Here is a 19,720-nt window from a genome sequence, read left to right as displayed (position 1 = left end):
AAGGAAGAAGTAACTTGCATTTATGTAGAATCTTTCACGCTCTCAGGGCGGCCAAAGTAGAAGTACTTGAATGCCTATTAGGTGAAACATGTTTGCTGTTGTAGGAAAGACTACAGACTACTTGCCCAGTGCAAACTCCCGCAAACAGCAATGTAATACTGACCACATCATTTGTTTTAATCATTTTGGATCAGAGATAAATAATGGCCAGGACAACTGAGTCATGGGATATTTGCTTAGGCACCAGCTCTTCATGATATCTATAAAAGGTCTTGGATGAGGGACCAAATGCAATGCTTCCAAGTTTGCCGACAACACAAAGGTGAGCGGGATTTTGAGTTGTGAGGATGCAAGGAGGCTTCAAAGTGATTTGGACAAGTTGCGTGAGTGTGTGATCACGGACGCAGCACAAAGTGGCTGAACATGAACCAATGCACTTTGGTGTGAAAACAGAAAGGCAGAGTATTATTTAATTGGTGATAGATAGGGAGAAATGTGGATGTACAAAGGGATATGGGTGTTCTTGAGCATCAGTCAATTAAAATTGACAGGCAGGACAAACAAGCAATTAGGAAGGCAAATAGTATTTTGGTAAAAGGTATACTGGCCTTCATTGCAAGAGGATTTGCGTTCAGAAGTAGGAATGTCTTACTGCAGTTAAACCATGCCTTAGTGATATCATACCTGGAGTATTGTTTACAGTCTTCCTTTCTGTACCTGAGAAAGAACATATTTGCCACAGTAGGATTGCAAGGGGAGGTTCACTAGACTAACAGCGGATGTGGCAGAACTGTCCAAGGAGAATAGATTGGTTTGACTGGGCTCATATTCACTAGCATTTAGAAAGATAAGGGGGATCTAATTCAAACATATAAAATCCTAACAGGACTGGAGGTTGTTTTTCCTTAGAACCTGGGTCATATTCTAAGGATACAGGTTGACCAATCAGAACTAAGATGAAGAAAAACATCTTCACTCAAAATGTATTGAACATGTGGAATTCTCAGAAGTTCATGGAGCCCAAGTCATTGAATCTATCAAGGAAAGATACATTTTTTGATTTTAAAGGCATTAAGGGGTCTGTGGAGAAAGCGGGAATAATGGCATTGAGACAGAGTATCAGCCGTGATCATATCGAATAATGCAGCAGATCCAAAGGGCCCAAGTACCTACTGCTGCTCCTAGTTTCTGTGATAGGTTACATTGAGGAGAGGTGTCATCCATTACTCAGTAGAACAGACTCTCAACTGTGCACCAGAGTGTCAATTTGGATTTTGCAGACAAATTTCTTGGCTAGGACTTGAACCCATGTTCTTCGATATCACCATGTTCTTCTGGCTCACAGATAAATGTCCTCTGCATCCAATGAGTCCATTGAATACTGACACTGTTTATCTGTTGTAATTCACTAAATTATATGCACATTTATCCAAATATTTTAAAAGGACAACAGATTACTTTTTGTGCTGTCACTGATGTTGTGTACTTCATTGATGTAGCACACTTACTGTAGAAAACAGTCCCCAAGAGCTTCAGAAGCCTCAGAAAAACAAATGGTGAACAAAAAAAGAATCAATTTGGCTTTGTGACCAAAAAACTTCATTGAAGAGTCAGGTTTCAGACAAAGAATGAAAAAAGGAAGATCAGAGTATTAAGAAGTAAAAAGAAAAAACTCTACGCAAACCGGAATGCAAAAATCATTTGGATGAGTTTAAGGTTTGGACAGATCCCAAAATATAGGAGATACAAAAAGAGAAAGATAAAGCTTTCAAATTAGCAAAATCTGGGGTCAATAACCCAAGGTCCCTCCTTCTTGTGGAGGCAAGGCCTAAATCAGGAGCTTTGCTGCCTCTGTAGCTTAATCTACAAATGGTGACACATCTGAGATCAGAATCTTCAATGCAGTTAGTTTATTACATTAGCTGGACACAGTGTACAATCTGACATTGAGCTCTCAGTCCACCGTTATCTGCGTTTTTAAAAATTCATTCACAGGATGACATCAACACTGGCCAGGCTAGCATTTATTGCCCATCCCTAATTGTTCAGAGGGCAGTTGAGAGTCAACCACATTGCCGTGGTTTTGGAGTCACATATAAGCCAGACCAGGTAAGGATGGCAGTTTCCTTCCCTAAAGAACAATAGTGCACCAGATGGGTATTTCTCAACAATCGATTCATGGTCATTATCAGACTCTTAATTCCAGATTTTTAAAAATTGAATTCAAATTCCTTGTGCCATGGTGGGATTCAAACCCAGGTCCCCAGAATATTATCTGGGTTCTGACTAACAGTCTGGTGATAATACTACTAGGCCATTACCTCTCTGCTTAGACAGAGAAGAGTCACTTGGGCAACATCCCACATGATTGCCATGTCTTTTCTAATTCATTCATAGGATGAATGGCACCATTGTCTAGATCAGCATTTATTGCCCATCCCTAATTGCCCAGAGGGCAGTTCAGAGTTGTTATAGGCCAAAGGGCAGTTAACATTGTTATAGATTAGATTAGATTAGATTAGATTACACTACAGTGTGGAAACAGGCCCTTCGGCCCAACAAGTCCACACCGACCTGCCGAAGCGCAACCCACCCATACCCTTACATTTACCCCTTGCCTAGCACTACGGGCAATTTAGTGTGGCCAATTTACCTGACCTGCACATCTTTGGACTGTGGGAGGAAACCGGAATACCCAGAGGAAACCCACGCAGACACAGGGAGAACGTGCAAACTCCACACAGTCAGTTGCCTGAGGCGGGAATTGAACCCGGGTCTCTGGCGCTGTGAGGCAGCAGTGCTAACCACCGTGCCGCCCACCCACCGTGCCGCCCACTACCAGGCCAGACCAGGTAAGAATGACAGTCTCCTTCCCTGAAAACATTAGTGAACCAGATGCGTTTTCCCGACGAATGACAATGGATTCATGGTCGTCACTAGACTCTTAATTCCAGACTTTTTTTAAAAATCGATTTCAATCATACCATCTGTCATGATGAGATTCGAATCTGTATCCCCAGAAGTTTACCTGGGTCTCGGGGTTAACAATTCAGCAATAATACCAGCAGGGCATTGCCTCCCCTAGTCTGCTAGCCTATACTTCAAGGAGAATTAGCAATGTCAGAAAGGCAACCCAGAGAATAAAGAATCTAGTGGCGAGTTCATACCTTGAAATTTTTCTTACATGTTAAAATATATACTGTGTGTCCTGAAATATCCCCTCAAATGTCAGCCATGCCAACTCTATTGGCCTATCCTTTAGCCAACTTTGCCAATTTACTTTAGCCAGCTCTGCTTTCATGCCCTCATAATTATCTTTATTTAAATTTCACAAGATAGACTCATACCCGCTCCTCTCTCTGTCAAACTGAAAGCAAAATTCAATCTTAGTCACCACTACCAAGAGGCACCATTACTATGAGGTAATTAACACACATATAAAGTAAAGGTACATTCAGGTACAGAAACCTACTAAAGAGGAAGTTTGCAGCAAAAGCAGAAACAGAAATCAACAAGAGGGCTACGAGATATTGATAATAATCTGTCTGAAAATTGCAAAGGCTGCTGTTGGCAGTGATCAAGCCCGGCTGGGAGAAGAACAATCAGCAGTGTTTGGGGAAAGATGAACTTTGGATATTGCTGTTCTTGCAGTGCATGCTCACCATACCTGTTTATTAAACATGTTGAGGCTGTGCTGTACAGGTCCAAACTGGGGGATGTGATTCCTGTTGTCCAATGATCGTGAACGCATCTCACTCCCACTGCCTACATGTAACACACAAAGGAACAGTTATAGGAACTAAATGCAATTAGTTCCACTTTCTCAAAGATCAGCAGCTGTTTTTGTTCTTCTATTGTTTGCAGGGGAAAGAGCAACAGAGACGGATGCATTGGGTGGAACTGCCCAAAGAACCAGTACAGGAATGATAGGCCAAATAGCCTCTTTCCATGCTGAAAGATTCTTAGCTGGCTCAACATGTAACTCACTCCCTGCGAGTGAAGGCCATGGGGTTAAGCTGATTTCTGGTTTTACACAATATCCAATGATATTCTCTGAGTGAACCCTGGTTGATGTAAATCCAGTTTTGCGCCCAGTCTGACCAAATTTTCCCAATTGGTTAAAGTTGTTCTCAAATCACTGAACATCCTGAGAATGAGATACTGGCAGCAACCTGGAAAAATGTCAGTCCAAACGAGCTGATGATAAAAATACACCGATCCATGCCAGAGTAGGTTCACTCCAGCAGCTTAGAATCCATATGACTTCAAGGCCCACAGCAGTCAGCTGCCAGTTTTAAGTCCTGCCAGACCTGGCAGATGTTTGTAGCTTATTTGGGACTATCACTGAGTAACAACTTCACCAAAGCAGCTGTGACTGGGTGAATAAGTTATGCCTTTCCTGATGAAGGGCTTTTGCCCGAAACATCGTTTTTCCTCCTCCTCAGATGCTGCCTGACCTGCTATGCTTTTCCAGCACCACTCTAATCTTGAATAAATAATGCATCAATTTTGGATCTGATTATTCTGCTTCCCACTGATCTCCCTTCTTTCTACAGGCAACCCTCCTTCTTCCCATGATTTGGAGATGCCGGTGTTGGACTGGGGTGTACAAAGTTAAAAATCACACAACACCAGGTTATAGTCCAACAGGTTTAATTGGAAGCACATTAGCTTTCGGACAATCACCTGATGAAGGAACATCGCTCCGAAAGCTAGTGTGCTTCCAATTAAACCTCTTGGACTATAACCTGGTGTTGTGTGATTTTTAACTCCTTCTTCCCAGCTATTTCAACCCAGTGCTTATTTAACATGGATTGATTGAACTGTGATCATTGGAAGGCTAATCAGCTCAGATAAGCACGCACACATAAATACCCAGAGGAAATGAAATACACAAAACTGGGGTGATTGGTAATAACGATCAGGAATGCAGGTTGATTCTTCCCTTCCCTGATTGATCTCTGACTGAGGTTTAGCTAAATGATTATTTAGTTGGGAATGGAGACCAGAGCCTTCTATGGGACGAAACAGCAACAGGCTGAAACCAACAGAGCAATATGAATCACACAGCAATGATGTGGTGCTTTCTTTCCAATTGAATTACCTCCATTGAAGGACTCTCTGTTCAGCGAATTCTGGGAACTGCGATTGAATGTGAGACTCATGAGGTCAACTGCAGCCCAGGCGAACGGCATTCGATACAAACTCAGGCGCTGGCAAAAAGAATTTGCCTGGAACCGAAGCTTCCCGACCTTTTCTTTCGTCTGGAAGGCATTTTGATAATTTCAAGGCAAAAGCAAAATCTAAAGGAGCTGAACAAGATGAGAGAGACCACACACCTGAGCAGAGAAGTCAGGTCAGCTGGGGCTTGGCAGGAGAATAAATCATAGCTGTGGGTTCCACTCGGGAATCTTTAGTGTAAAATCTAAAATCTGAATTGACACCTGTCAGAGGCATTGCTTTTCGAAAGAAACATTAAAGCTCTCACCAGCCAGACCAATTTCATAAAATAAAGGGTTCGGAAATGATTTACAAGGATGTTGCCAGGCTTGGAGGATTTGAGCTATATTTGAACAGGCTGGGGCTGTTTTCCCTGGAGTGTTGGAGGCTGAGGGGTGGTAGTGTTGGAGGCTGAGAGGTGATCTCATTGAGGTTTACAAAATGACGAGGGGCATGGATAGGATAAATAGACAAGGTATTTTCCCGAGGGTGGGGGAGTCCAGAACTAGAGGGCAAATATTTATGGTGAGAGGGGAAAGATATAAAAGGGACATAAGGGGCAACTGTTTCACGTAGAGGGTGGTATGTGTATGGTATGATGTGCCAGAGGAAGTGGTGGAGGCTGGTACAATTGCAACATTTAAAAGGCATCTGGATGGGTATATGAATAGGAAGGGTTTGGAGGGATTTTGGCTGGGTGCTGGCAGATGGGACTAGATTGGGTTCAGATATCTGGTCGGCATGGATGGGTTGGACTGAAAGGTCTGTTTCCATGCTGTACATCTCTATGACTCTATAAATTAGTCTAAGACAGGTTTTGATATGGAATTCATGACAGGTAATGGATACTGGAGATCTCTGTAAACAGGAGATACTGGTTTACAAGAATTTAAATTAATTATTTACTATTCTTGTGCTTTCATATTTGCCCAGGGTTGGAGCTTCTGGGAGATGAACTGACAGAAAATGGCTTCCCATCTTGGGGAATGGGGTTGGAGTGTTTCTGGGGTGTTCTATCTACATACCTTGGCTGTCTCATTCTCTTTAATGGTCATGTATGGCTCAGCACAGTCAGTGATACTGCCCTGCTGTAGCACCTTCTCCACCTGAAACACAAAGAAACTCAATTTACAAAATATTATACAATTTTACATTTTAAAGGGTGTTGAAAGAATGTCCAGTGAAAGATCACAAGGCAAAACTTTAATTCATTGCTCAAAGTGTTGGCTCGATCCAATTATTATGCCCCTCACCAGGATTGGAAATTGGTGGATTGGTGCCTCAGTCAAGACCTGAATATTCGATGTCAGTTACTAATAAACGCAATAATTAAGGTCTCTTGTAGGGGTAGAGCTGTCGTTATTTGCATGAGAGTTTAAACTGAGGCCTTATTTGCAGTCCAAATTATTGCTGTTACCAAGTGCATAAAAAAAATTAGTTTCTAAAGAAGTCTAATAAATGAGGATTGCAGGAGTACTGGAGAACACCCAGAAGTGTCTTGCCCATCTTCTCAACTTGAAACATTACCATCAAATCACCCTACAATTTACATCTAGGTTTTTTGTACCTTTCCTCATATTTGTATTTCCTCAGTTCAGGCAACATTTTAAGCAATCTTCCATCTGGTCTAATTCCGCAATATTCTTCTGATTGTGGGCATCCTCCAGTGCTCTATCAGGGGTTTTCATTAACCTTTATTTAGGTTCATCATTTCCTTTTGTCTTTTATACTATACATTGTTGGATACAGGATTACTGGTGCTGGAAGAGCACAGCAGTTCAGGCAGCATCCAACGAGCAGCAAAATCGACGTTTCGGGCAAAAGCCCTGAAGGGCTTTTGCCCGAAACGTCGATTTCGCTGCTCGTTGGATGCTGCCTGAACTGCTGTGCTCTTCCAGCACCACTAATCCAGTATTTGGTTTTCAGCATCTGCAGTCATTGTTTTTACATTGTTTTTACAACCTAGATAATCATTTACTTTTTATGGTCTTCTTCACCTGAGATCCTATGAACCTAAACCCGCAAATTCACCTGAAATTCCATAAGGACAAACAACAGTTGAGCATTCAGCTCTTTTGACAGCCTTGCCATTCAGAAATTAGGTACATGGGGTAAAAGGAGAAAAACTGGTATGTTCAAAAATGTAAGTTCAGTTACAGTTCAAAGACAAACTATATGGTCTTCAGTAAGGCGTTTGACAAGGTTCCTCATGGTAGACTGGCTAGCAAGGTTAGATCACATGGAATACAGGGATAAATGGCCATTTAGATACAGAACTGGCTTGAAGGTAAAAGGCAGAGGGTTATGGTGGAGGGTTGTTTTTCAGACTGGAGGCCTGTGACCAGTGGTGTGCCACAAGGATCGCTGCTGGGTCCCACTGCTGTTTGTCATTTATAGAAATGATTTGGATGTGAATACGTGAGGTATGGTTATTAAAACTGCCACCAATTTTGGAGGTGTAGTGGACAGTGAAGAAGATTACCTCAGAGCACAACAGGATCTTGATCAGATCAGGCAATGGCCCGATGAGTGTCAGATGGAGTTTAATTTAGGTAAATGAGAGGTGTGCCTGTTGGAAAGGCAAATCAGGGCAGGACTTATACACTTAATGGTAAGGTCCTGAGGAGTGTTGCTGAACAAAGAGACCTTAGAGTGCAGGTTCATAGCTCCTTGAAAGTAGAGTCACAGATAGATAGGGTAGTGAAGAAGGCGTTTGGTATGCTTTCCTTTATTGGTCAATGCATTGAGCATAGGAGTTGAGGGGTCACATTGCAGCAGTACAGGACATTGGTTCAGCTACTGTTGGAATAGTTTGTGCAATTCTGATCTCGTTGCTATTGGAAAAATGTTGTGAAACTTGAAATGGTTCAGGAAAGATTGCCAGGTTTGCAGGGTTTGAGCTACAGGGAGACGCTGAGTGGGCTGGGCTATTTTCCCTGGAGCATCAGAGGCTGAGAGGTGACCTTATAGAGGTTTATAAAATCATGAGGGGCATGGATAGGGTAAATAGACAACGTCTTTTTCCTGGGTTGGGGAGTCCAAAACTAGAGGGCATAGATTTAATGTGATAGGGGAAAGATTTAAAAGGGACATAAGGGGCAATATTTTTCACACAGAGGGTGGTGAGTTATGGAGTCAGCTGCCAGCGGAAGTGGTGGAGGCGTTTAAAAGGCATCCAGAAGGGTATATGAATAGGAAAGGTTTAGATGGATATGGGCCAAATGCTGGCAAATAGAACTAGATTAATTTAGGATATGTGTTCAGCATGGCAAGTTGAAATGAAGGGTCCGTTATCTCTATGACTCTATGATTATATTTGTTGGTTTTAAATTACATTTCTCATTTTGTCACTTGCACATTTTCTGATCTATCTTGTCTGATGCTGCCTCCTCCTGTTTGATATAATAGACAAATTTGCATTGCATTTCTGAATATGTTACTGATGTAAATTAAGAGTTAGTACTGTTTCTGAGACTCATTAATTGCTTTCTACTACACCCTGCCAATGCTGACTTAACTTCTCCAACAAATACCCACTGTTATCTATAGTTCAGATATTTTATCTATTCCAAAGATTTACTTTGAATATCCACAGCTTTGAGATTAAATCAATAACAATGTGTAAAGAAATGAGCAGAAAACATGCACTTTGCAGATCACTGCGCAGTAACCTTTAGTGTAGAGCTTTGTCAAATAGTTTTTGTTTAGGTACAACATGTAAATGTAATATGGTCCACTTGTCATACTCCTCCAGAGGTTAGTCAGGCTGGATTGTCCCTCTTTGAAACTGCATTGTCAACTGTTCACTATATTATCATTACACAGAGGACAATGTTTACATCTGATAATGAGAATTGCACGCAGTACTCCAAAACTGGCCTTTGTACAGCTGCACAATGACCACGTAAATCCATACTCAACACAAAGACCAATAGAGGCAAGCATACCAAATGCCTTCCTCACTATCCTATCTAGCTGTGACTCCACTTTCAAGGAGCTAAGAACCTGCACTCCAAGGTCTCTTTGTTCAGCAACACTCCCTTACCTTACCATTGAGTGTATCAGTCCTGTCCTGATTTGCCATTCCAAAATGCAGTACCTCACATTTGTCTAAATTAATCTCCATCTCCCACTCGTCGGGACATTAGCTGATCTGATCAAGGTCCCTTTGTACTCCAAGGTCACCTTCTTCACTGTCCACTACACCTCCAATTTTGATGTCATCTGTAAACTTACTAACTATACCTCCTACGTTCACATCCAAATCATTTATATAAATTAAGAAAAGCAGTGGACCCAGCCTCGATCCTTGTGGCACATCACTGATCACAGGCTTCCAGTCTGAAAAGCAACCCTCAACAACCATCCTCCGTCTTCTATTTTTGATCCAGTTCTGTCGGCAGATAGCTAGTTCTCCCTCTATTCTGTGTGGTCAAACCTTACTAACCAGTCAACCATGAGGAACCTTGTCAAACATCTTACTGAAGGCCATATAGATCATGACCACTGTTCTGTCCTCGTCAAACCTCCTTGTTACTTCTCACGATCTTTCAATCAAGTTAGTGAGACATGACTTCCCATGCACAAAGCTATGTTGACTATCCCTAATCAGTCCTTGCCTTTTCTGTAAATCCTGTCCCTCAGGATTCCCTCCAACAACTTGCCCACCACCAATGTCAGGCTCACCTGTCTATAGTTTCCTGGCTTTTCCTTGCAATCTTTCCTAAATAGTGGCATATGAGTCAACCTCCAGTCTTCCAGCACTTCGCACGTGGCAATCAATGATACAAATACCTCCGCAAGTGGCCCAGCAATCTCTTCTCTAGATTCCCACAGATTTCTAGGGTACACCTGGGGATTTATCCACCTTTACGTGTTTTAAGACATCCAGTACCTCATCCTCCATAATATGGACATTTTTCAAGATATAGCTATTTATTTCCCCACATTCACCATCTTCCATATCCTTCTCCACTCTGATGCAAAACACTCATTTAGTATCTCCCCCATCTTCTACAGTTCCACACATAGGTGACCTTGTTGATCTTTGAGGGGCCCTATTCTCTCCCTAGTTACCCTTTTTTTCTTAACATTTTTGTAGAATCCCTGTGGATTCTCCTTAACCTTATTTGCCAAAGCTATCCCATGTTCCCTTTTTGCCTTCTTCATTTCCCTCTTATGTATACTCCTACTGCCTTTATACTCTTTTAGGAAATCACGCAATTTCTACTGTCAATGCCTGATAGATGCTTCTTTCTTATTCTTGACCAAAACCTCAATTTCTTTAGTCATCCAGCATTTCCTACACCTATCAGCCTTGCCCTTCACCCTAACAGGAACATACTGTCTCTGGATCTCATTATCTCATTTTTGAAGGCATTCCATTTTCCAGCCAACCCTTTATCAAAGAACATCTGCCCCCTATCAACTTTTGAAAGTTCTCACTTAATACGATTAAAATTGGCCTTCTTCCAATTTAGAACTTTAACTTTTTGATCTGGTCTATCCTTTTCCATCACTATCTTAAAACTAATAGAATTATGGTCACTGGCCCCAAAATGCTCCCCCACTGACACCTCAGTTACCTGCCCTGCCTTATTTCCCAAGAGTAGGTCAAGTTTTGCACCTTCTGTAGCTGTTACATCCATATACTGAAACAGAAAATTTTATGTTACACACTTAACAAATTAGTTTCCATTCAAGTCCTTAACACTATGGCAGTCCCAGTCTATGTTTGGAAAGTTAAAATCCTCTACCATTACCACTCTATAATTCTTACAGATAACTGAAATCCCCTTACAAATTTGCTTCTCAATTTCCCACTGACTATTGCCAGACACAGGAAAGAAAAGAAAGTTAGCAAAAGACACACTTATTGAATGGTGTTGGTGCTGAAGCAATAGAAATTTAAAGATATCTGCCCCGGTTTGATTGGTAAAATTTAAGGCAGGAGCATCTCCAATGTGTCCCAAATGTAAAATAGAGGTGGGCACTCTTTTACATTGCTTATGGACCTATCATAAGATCCGTAGATACTGAACTAAAGTAGCAAGTACCCTGACAGAAATTTTAGGAACAGAAATTAAAGTGGACCCTGTATCTCTCCTTTTGGGCTTTTCGAACTTACCCTCCCTGGACATGTATGGGAAGAGATTATTTTCTATTCTCTCTTTCTGTGCAAGGAAAAATATTTTGGTAAACTGGGTGGCTGAGGGCCCCCTTGGACTTTCAAATTGGCACAGATTAATTATGGAATGTATTCCCCTTGACTTCCTTACCAATATGGTGCACCGAAAGACCGAATTATTTTATAAAATATGGCAGCCCTTCTTGAATTACATAAATACAGATATTTCGGCTATCCTAACAAGGGCTTTTATTTAATTGAGATTATAAACCTGGCTGGTCCGGGGCCTCTTAGGAGAGGAATTCCGCACGAATACGGGTTTTATTACATCTGATGTTAACACATTCCGAGCATGTAAGAGATTTAAATATACACTCTGGTTAGTTGTAGGTTAGATTAGTAGACAGTTGAGTTTTGTTTTTTTTTCTTTTTCGGTATTTTTTTCTTTTGTTAAATTTTGGCTATTGTATATTTGATTTAATTGTATATCAATGTTTGTATATGAGAGTTTTGTTTATTTTTGTAAACTTGTAAAAATGTTAAACTTCTGATAAAAATATCTATAAAAAAAAAGAAAATTAAAGATATCTAAGATTCCTGAGTAGAATTACAGTTCAGCAATCAGTGTCAGACAGATGTTGAACTGTGGTGTCAAACATGAGTCAGAGGAAATCTTGGTCAAATTGTGCATTCTTCTGATCGGAAGTGTACAGAAGCTGTTTCCTAGCTTTTTGTGGTCTGGGAAAAAGAAACTGGGGAGAAAGAAATTACACTTTTCAGAAAGTTGCACAATCATATTGAGAAATACATGACTGTAAAGATCCATTCTTCAGATGAGACACTGATGCCACCAGCCCTCTGAGCAAAGATCCTATTGCACTGTTCAAAGTTGACCATCACTGAAGAGAATCAACTGGCTACTTATCACATTATGTGTTCACAGAAATTCACTGTCAACAAATTGGCTACTCATATGCTACATGATAAAAATGAATACAATTTAAGAATGTTTTATTGGTTATAAAGGAATTGGGTTTTCCTGAAGTCATGAAAGGGACTTAATAAATGCAACTTCCCTCTTCTGTCTTTCTTGAACACTTCCATATCCCATTTGCAAGTCTGAAGTAGGACAAGGAATGCAAGATCAAACTGGTAAAATACAATTGTAGGACTGATATGAGGATGCACATTCTTCACACATACAGCAGTCAGCATATGGGACAGACTCCCTGATAGCAGATGAGACAATAATGATTGGATCTTCTTTAAGATTAATTACAATGATCCAAATGAACTTCACATTCTTCCTTTTTCTTGTGATAGACAATAACATTATGTATTTACACCAAAGTTGCAATTAAAAGTTTTATGGCTGTGTTGTTGCCATGGAATCTAGCAGCATTCTAGGGCAGCCCATACCTTAATGACCAAGTAAATTTCGGAAGAAGGCTGGGTGATTGAGAAGATGGCTTTTCTGAAATAGCACAGGGACTGTGCTTGTGACTGAGAAATGTCTCGAAATTCTTCCGAGTTCATATCCAAGTAGAAATTTTCTGAAATCTGTGAAAAAGGAATAGAATACTTAATGGCATGGAACTTAAAATCATGTAGACACAAGTGGACACTAGGTTCTTTAATTGTTTTTATCCATCAAATGATGCCATGTCTTTGGATATAAACAGGCAGTTTGGATAATCAAGGCACACTAACACTTATCCCAGCTCTCACAAGAAATATCTTCCCCAGGACAACTCTAACTGGACAGCAGCAAATGAAACACAAGGACTCTGTAACAGACACATTAACCACAAACAGTAGCATTAAGTTACCAGCAGAGAAATAACTATATTTCTCAACTTGAATTTGGCCTACATTTCCAAATCAAAACAAGCTTAATACTCTCAAACATACCTACTTACTTGTTCTTTTACTTATACTCTTGTTGTTAACTTATTTTCAGTATTACCAGGTAATTTCATTAGCAGATTCAGTTGCTCTGTGATCGACAGTGTCCTGTTACCTTCCCAATACCAACAGGTAAATCTACTGAGCTCCAGGGATTGAACAGAGAACTCATTGTCATTGTATACCAGTTTACCAGCTATATCCAATGTTGTTGACACATGATTCCCCATCTTTGGTTGGTGGAAGAAAATTTACTCAAGCAGAAAACAACCATCAGACAAGTTCATTCCCTAAAAACTAGAAATACATCTTTATGCTTCTCTCCTTCCACCCATTCCAACCGTCTCATAATATCACTTTCTATAGCTCAATGTCTGTCTTTGTTTGATTACATGGAAGAAGATACCAAATGCATGTGAATTGTTGTTCTAATGAAGTAGTACTTAACATGTACAATAAATAAATATATATAGCAATAAGGAAGTCAACTAATCTCTTTGAAATCCCCAAAATAACAAAGACTGCTGAGCAAACTCTCCACAATAAACTGACCAATCACACATTCCTCCCTCCCCCATAGAAACACCACATATATTTCTTGATTATGAATGTAGGTTTGCTCACTGAGTTGGAAGTTTCATTTCCAAACATTTTGTCACCCTACAAGGTAACATCTTCAGTGGGCCTCAGGGTGAAGCACTGTTGATAACTCCTGCTTTCCATTTATATGTTTGGGTTTCTTTGGGTTGGTGATGTCATTTTGTGTGGTGATGTCATTTCCTGTGGTGAATGACAGAAAAGGATAGACCAGATCTAAAAGTTGAAGTTCTAAATTGGAGAAAGGCCAATTTTGATGGTATTAGGCAAGAACTTTCAAAAGCTGATTGGGGGTAGATGTTCACAGGTAAAGAGACGGCTGGGAAATGGGAAGCCTTCAGAAATAAGATAACAAGAATCCAGAGAAAGTATATTCCTGTCAGGGTGAAAGGAAAGGCTGGTAGGTATAGGGAATGCTGGATGACTAAAGAAATTGAGGGTTTGGTTGAGAAAAAGACGGAAGCAAATGTAAGGTATAGACAGGATAGATCGAGTGAATCCTTAAAAGAGTATAAAGGAAGTAGGAGTATACTTAAGAGGGAAATCAGAAGGGTGAAAAGGGGACATGAGATAGCTTTGGCAAGTAGAATTAAGGAGAATCCAAAGAGTTTTTACAAATACATTAAGGACAAAAGGGTAACTAGGGAGAGAATAGGGCCCCTCAAAGATCAGCAAGGTGGCCTTTGTGTGGAGCCACAAAAAATGGGGGAGATACTAAATGAGTATTTTGCATCAGTATTTACTGTGGAAAAGGATATGGAAGATATAGACTGTAGGGAAATAGATGATGACACCTTGCAAAATGTCCAGATTACAGAAGAGGAAGTGCTGGATGTCTTGAAATGGGTAAAGGTGGATAAATCCCCAGGACGTGATCAGGTGTACCTGAGAACTCTGTGGGAAGCTAGAGAAGTGATTGCTGGGCCTCTTGCTGAGATATTTGTATCATCGATAGTCACAGTTGAGGTGCCAGAAGACTGGAGGTTGGTAAACGTGGTGCCACTGTTTGAGAAGAGTGGTAAGGACAAGCCAGGGAACTATAGACCAGTGAGCCTGACCTCTGTGGTGGGAAAGTTGTTGGAAGGAATCCTGAGGGACAGGATGTACATGTATTTGGAAAGACAAGGACTGATTAGGGATAGTCAACATGGCTTTGTGCGTGGGAAATCATGCTTGACAAACTTGATTGAGTTTTTTGAGGAAGTAACAAAATGGATTGATGAGGGCAGAGCGATACATGTGGTCTATATGGACTTTAGTAAGGCATTTGACAAGGTTCCCCATGGGCGACTGGTTAGCATGGTTAGATCTCACGGAGTACAGGGAGAACTAGCCATTTGGATACAGAACTGGCTCAAAGGTAGAAGACAGAGGGTGGTGGTGGAGGATTGTTTTTCAGACTGGAGGCTGGAGGCCTGTGACCAGTGGAGTGCCACAAGGATCGGTACTGGGTCCTCTACTTTTTGTCATTTACATAATGATTTGGATGCGAGAATAAGAAGTAAAGTTAGTAAGTTTGCAGATGACACCAAAATTGGAGGTGTAGTGGACAGCAAAGAGGGTTACCTCAGATTACAACAGGATCTTGACCAGATGGGCCAATGGGCTGAGAAGTGACAGATGGAGTTTAATTCAGATAAATGCGAGGTGCTGCATTTTGGGAAAACACATCCATCCGAGGACAAGCCAAACAGAGACATACACGAGAATTCCTTGAAGCTTGGCATTCCTACCGGAACTCTATCAACAAACAGATCGAGTTAGACCCCATCTACCACCCCCTGAGAAAAAAGAACAAGAAATGGCATCCCCACAGGAAATAATGTCACCACAGGAAATGACATCACCAACCCAAAGAAACCCAAACATATAAATAGAAAGCAGGAATTATCATCAGTGCTTCGCCCTGAGGCCCACTGAAGATGTTACCTGGAAGGGTGACGAAACGTCTGAAAATGAACCTTTCAGCTCAGGGAGCAAACCTACATCCAGAACCTCACCCTGAGCTACAAATCTTCTCAAAACTCGCTAATATTTCTTTATTACCCACTACATAATATTACATTATATGAGACAGAAATGATATCGCATGCAGAGCCTATCGGCAGTAAATAACTTTAGTTCACTGTGCGCTGTTAACAGTAGAAAATAATCCATCATAATAAATATTTTCTCAGTTTCCATCTTCATAGCATTTCACATCAAACATGTTGGAGTATAAACCAATGCAGCAGATGTGTCAGGATTCCTGGTTTACAAGCCTAATGCTGGAAAACTATGGGAATAACTTACAACCTTCCAGCAGCTCTACGCTCACCAAGTGTCACTGATAATCACCTTTCTCCTCTCCTTTAAATCATACAAAGCCAAAATCAAAAACATCGGTTCGATTTCAATTTCAAACCTGTCAAGAAAAGAAATCAAATGTTATTATGGTGAGATGTTCTGGGAACATTTCTTATTGCTTGCTGCGAATTGACAATTCATGGAGGGAGCACATATGGGAAGCTCCTGAGCAATGCTTTTAAAACTGGATCGAAAAAAGGAACATCAGTGCAGGGAGGGTTGGTCCACTCAACTGTTAGATTTTAGAACCTGGAGTGCCAACAGTACTGTCTGTGCTCATTTCCACTTGCTTCACCAGCAGTGTAATCCAGGGGAATTTGGCCAGAGCATATGATCATGACATTTTTAATGTGAATTACATTGACATCTGAATCAAGTTTGCATAAATTTATAATGTGGATTAAAAACAATGTAATCTGCGAATGCACCCCCCCCCCTCCCCCCACCATCAAGTCCCAGCTCAAAATAATAATTTCTGCCAATTGCAGTGATTTGAGAATATGTTTAATGCGCTGGTCAAGGTAGGAATGTTTCAAATGTTTTTAATGTATTACGAAAGAAAAACTGACTAATGTACATCAATGAAACTAATAAATGGTTCTGCGTCTATTTTTAAATACATAGTCAAATGTTAAACATAAAATAGAGAGAATTCCACCTTATTTTCTAATAATTTTTATAACATAGGAAACGGAGGTGTGCTACAATGTCCCTTTTGAGAGCTGAATTCATGCTCTTAATTAGTATATTTCTGAAAATATTTCTCACTAAAGTAAAGGGGTTTGTATCCTCGTTCAGTCTTTCACTCCAACATCTTTCAGACTGGTTGCTCAGCTGGAAGGAATCAAAGATGTGACCTCAGACATTCTGCAATATATTAACTGCCAATCTCTTACTCTGGCTTGTCTTAAACTGATGTTGTCTGAACCAAACACCACAGAATCTCATTCCTATTTCACACAACTTGCACTTTTCAACCTCTTACAAAACAAATTTAACTTAACAGCGCAATCCTGCTATAAATTAATCTAAAATCCTTCTCTGAAATGTTACTTTATTTGTTTCATTTTTATTAATTATCCTTTTAAAAGAAGGAAGCTCAGAGCTATATTTTGAGCAGGATTATAGAGTGATGGCATCAAATACATTGGCGAGAGAGAAACTGCAGCCATGATAATGGTAAGGGCCAATAGATTTGGTGATCTCTCAAGTGGGGTGTTACAGTTAAAATTTCCACCAAAACATTTGCATAATCACAAATGTAACAATTTAAAATGAACCAGCTCAATCAGGTACCGCAGTGTAATTATTTTCTTTGAATGGTAAAATATGAATTGTATGGAAGAGGGTTAATCTGCTGCAGTTTTACAAATAAACCGAAATATACCTCATTAAAAAAATGTCTCTCATTTATTCTACATAAATCAGCTTTATGGTTTGCAATTGGCCCTGCCTCACATATGTCAGGCTACTATCCAGAGGGCTGCAGAAAGAGCAGAGAGAGCACAGTATCCAGATACCACCACAAGCTTCATTGTTCAGACTCCCAGCTCATGTTATCTTCAACAGTGAATGGTCACCTCCTGATCATATTGGATAGGAGGATGGCTTACTGAAACCAGTTGTGCTAACAAATCAAAGAGAATGTCTCAGTGTTTCTAACATACTTTGGACTGGACAGGAGGACAGCCCCTTGATTGTGGGTTAGGTTACATGGCAGCCCGTTGATAGATAGTTGGGTTAGAGGGCAGTCCCTATAGGTCAGGGTTGGGTTAGAGGGCAGTCCCTATAGGTCAGGGTTGGGTTTGAGGGCAATTCCTATAGGTCAGGGTTGGGTTTGAGGGCAATTCCTATAGGTCAGGGTTGGGTTCGAGGGTAGTCCTTATTGGTGAGGGTTGAGTTAGAGGGCAGTCCCTATCGGTGAGGATTTTTTTAATTTCAAAAATATACTTTATTCATAAAATACTTTGATGATCTGTACAATTGGACATGCAAAACATATGTAAACATTCCATTTCTTTGCATACCGAAACAGAGTAATCATTCCTATATACAGGTCTGTACGATTACATTTTTAGCTGAGGCGTCAGCGGACCCCAAATGACTGGGTAGGCCCCCTGTTCTTCTAAGGCAGGCAGATGTTACACAGTGGTCTTTCCCCACCGCGCCTTGGCGGCAGCTGCCCCAAGCTTCAGCGCGTCCCTCAACACATAGTCCTGGACCTTAGAATGTGCCAGTCTGCAACACTCAGTCGGGGTCAACTCCTTCAGCTGGAAGATCAACAGGTTCCGGACCGCCCAGAGAGCGTCCTTCACCGCGTTGATGATCCTCCAGGCGCAGTTGATGTTCGTCTCTGTGTGCGTCATGGGGAACAGGCCGTACAGCACGGAGTCCTGCGTCACGGTGCTGCTCGGGACAAACCTCGACAAACACCACTGCATTCCTCTCCAGACTTCCTCTGCATAGGCACATTCCAGAAGGAGGTGTGTGACAGTCTCGTCCCCCCCGCAGCTGCTTCGAGGGCAGCGTGCGGTGCAGCTGAGAGTCCAGACGTTCATGAGGGATCTCACAGGCAGAGCCCTTCTCACCACCAGCCAAGCCATGTCTTGGTGCTTGTTGGAAAGTTCTGGCGATGAGGCATTCTGCCAAATGGCTTTGACAGTCTGCTCAGGGAACCGCTCGATAGGATCCGCCCCCTCCTTTTCCCGAAGGGTCTCAAGGACACTACGTGCTGACCACTTCCTGATGGACTTGTGGTCAAAGGTGTTTTTCCTCATAAATTTCTCACGAAGGACAAGTGATACGGAATGGTCCAACTACTCGGAGCATTCCGCGGCAGCGAGGCCAGGCCCATCCTTCGCAACACTGGGGACAGGTAGAACCTCAGTACGTAGTGACACTTGGTGTTTGCGTACCGGGGATCCACGCACAGCTTGATGCAGTGACACACAAAGGTGGGCATCAGGGTGAGGGTGGCATTGGACGTGTTTTTTCCCCCGTTGCCCAGGTCTTTGTACATTGTGTTTCTTTGGAGCGGTCCATCTTTGATCTCCACATGAAGTGGAAGATGGCCTGGGTGACTGCGGTGGCACAGGTCCTGGGGATAGGCCAGACCTGTGCCACATATAACAACACTGAGAGTACCTCACACCTGATGACCAGGTTTTTTCCCGCGATGTAGAGTGACCGTTGCCCCCATCTGCCTAGTTTCTGTCTCATCTTCCTGACCTGTTCCTACCAGGTCTTGGTGCACGCCCCAGCCCCCCCCGAACCAAATACCCAGCACCTTCAGGTGGTCGGACCTGATGGTGAAGGGGATAGAGGATTGGTCGGCCCAGTTCCCGAAGAGCATGGCCTCGCTCTTGCCTCGGTTTACCTTGGCCCCCGAGGCCAGCTCGAACTGGTCACAGATGCACATGAGTATGTGCATGGACAGCGGATCCGAGCAGAAAACAGCAATGTCACCCATGTACAGGGGGCCTTAACCTGCAGGCCCCTACTGCCAGGAATAGTCACCCTTCTCAG

General features: G+C 41.7%; 1 protein-coding gene across 6 annotated transcripts in view; it reads right to left on the bottom strand.

Moving 5' to 3' along the window:
• LOC140494608 (dedicator of cytokinesis protein 7-like) overlaps positions 1 to 19,720 on the bottom strand; it is a 199,676-nt gene that overhangs the window by 137,654 nt on the left and 42,302 nt on the right. For all 6 annotated transcript variants that reach the window (XM_072593970.1, XM_072593972.1, XM_072593971.1 and 3 more), the window contains exons 8-12: positions 16,187 to 16,253; positions 12,767 to 12,907; positions 6,246 to 6,326; positions 5,105 to 5,264; positions 3,668 to 3,765 (exon numbers count right to left, since the gene is read on the bottom strand). In XM_072593970.1, coding sequence (XP_072450071.1) covers positions 3,668 to 3,765; positions 5,105 to 5,264; positions 6,246 to 6,326; positions 12,767 to 12,907; positions 16,187 to 16,253 — 547 coding nt within the window. The remainder of the gene's footprint in view (positions 1 to 3,667; positions 3,766 to 5,104; positions 5,265 to 6,245; positions 6,327 to 12,766; positions 12,908 to 16,186; positions 16,254 to 19,720) is intronic.

This window comes from Chiloscyllium punctatum, chromosome 24, assembly GCF_047496795.1.
Source record: "Chiloscyllium punctatum isolate Juve2018m chromosome 24, sChiPun1.3, whole genome shotgun sequence".
NCBI lineage: Eukaryota > Metazoa > Chordata > Chondrichthyes > Orectolobiformes > Hemiscylliidae > Chiloscyllium > Chiloscyllium punctatum.
The sequence above is the reverse complement of the archived record's forward strand: the minus strand, read 5'-3'. Positions and strand labels throughout refer to the sequence as shown.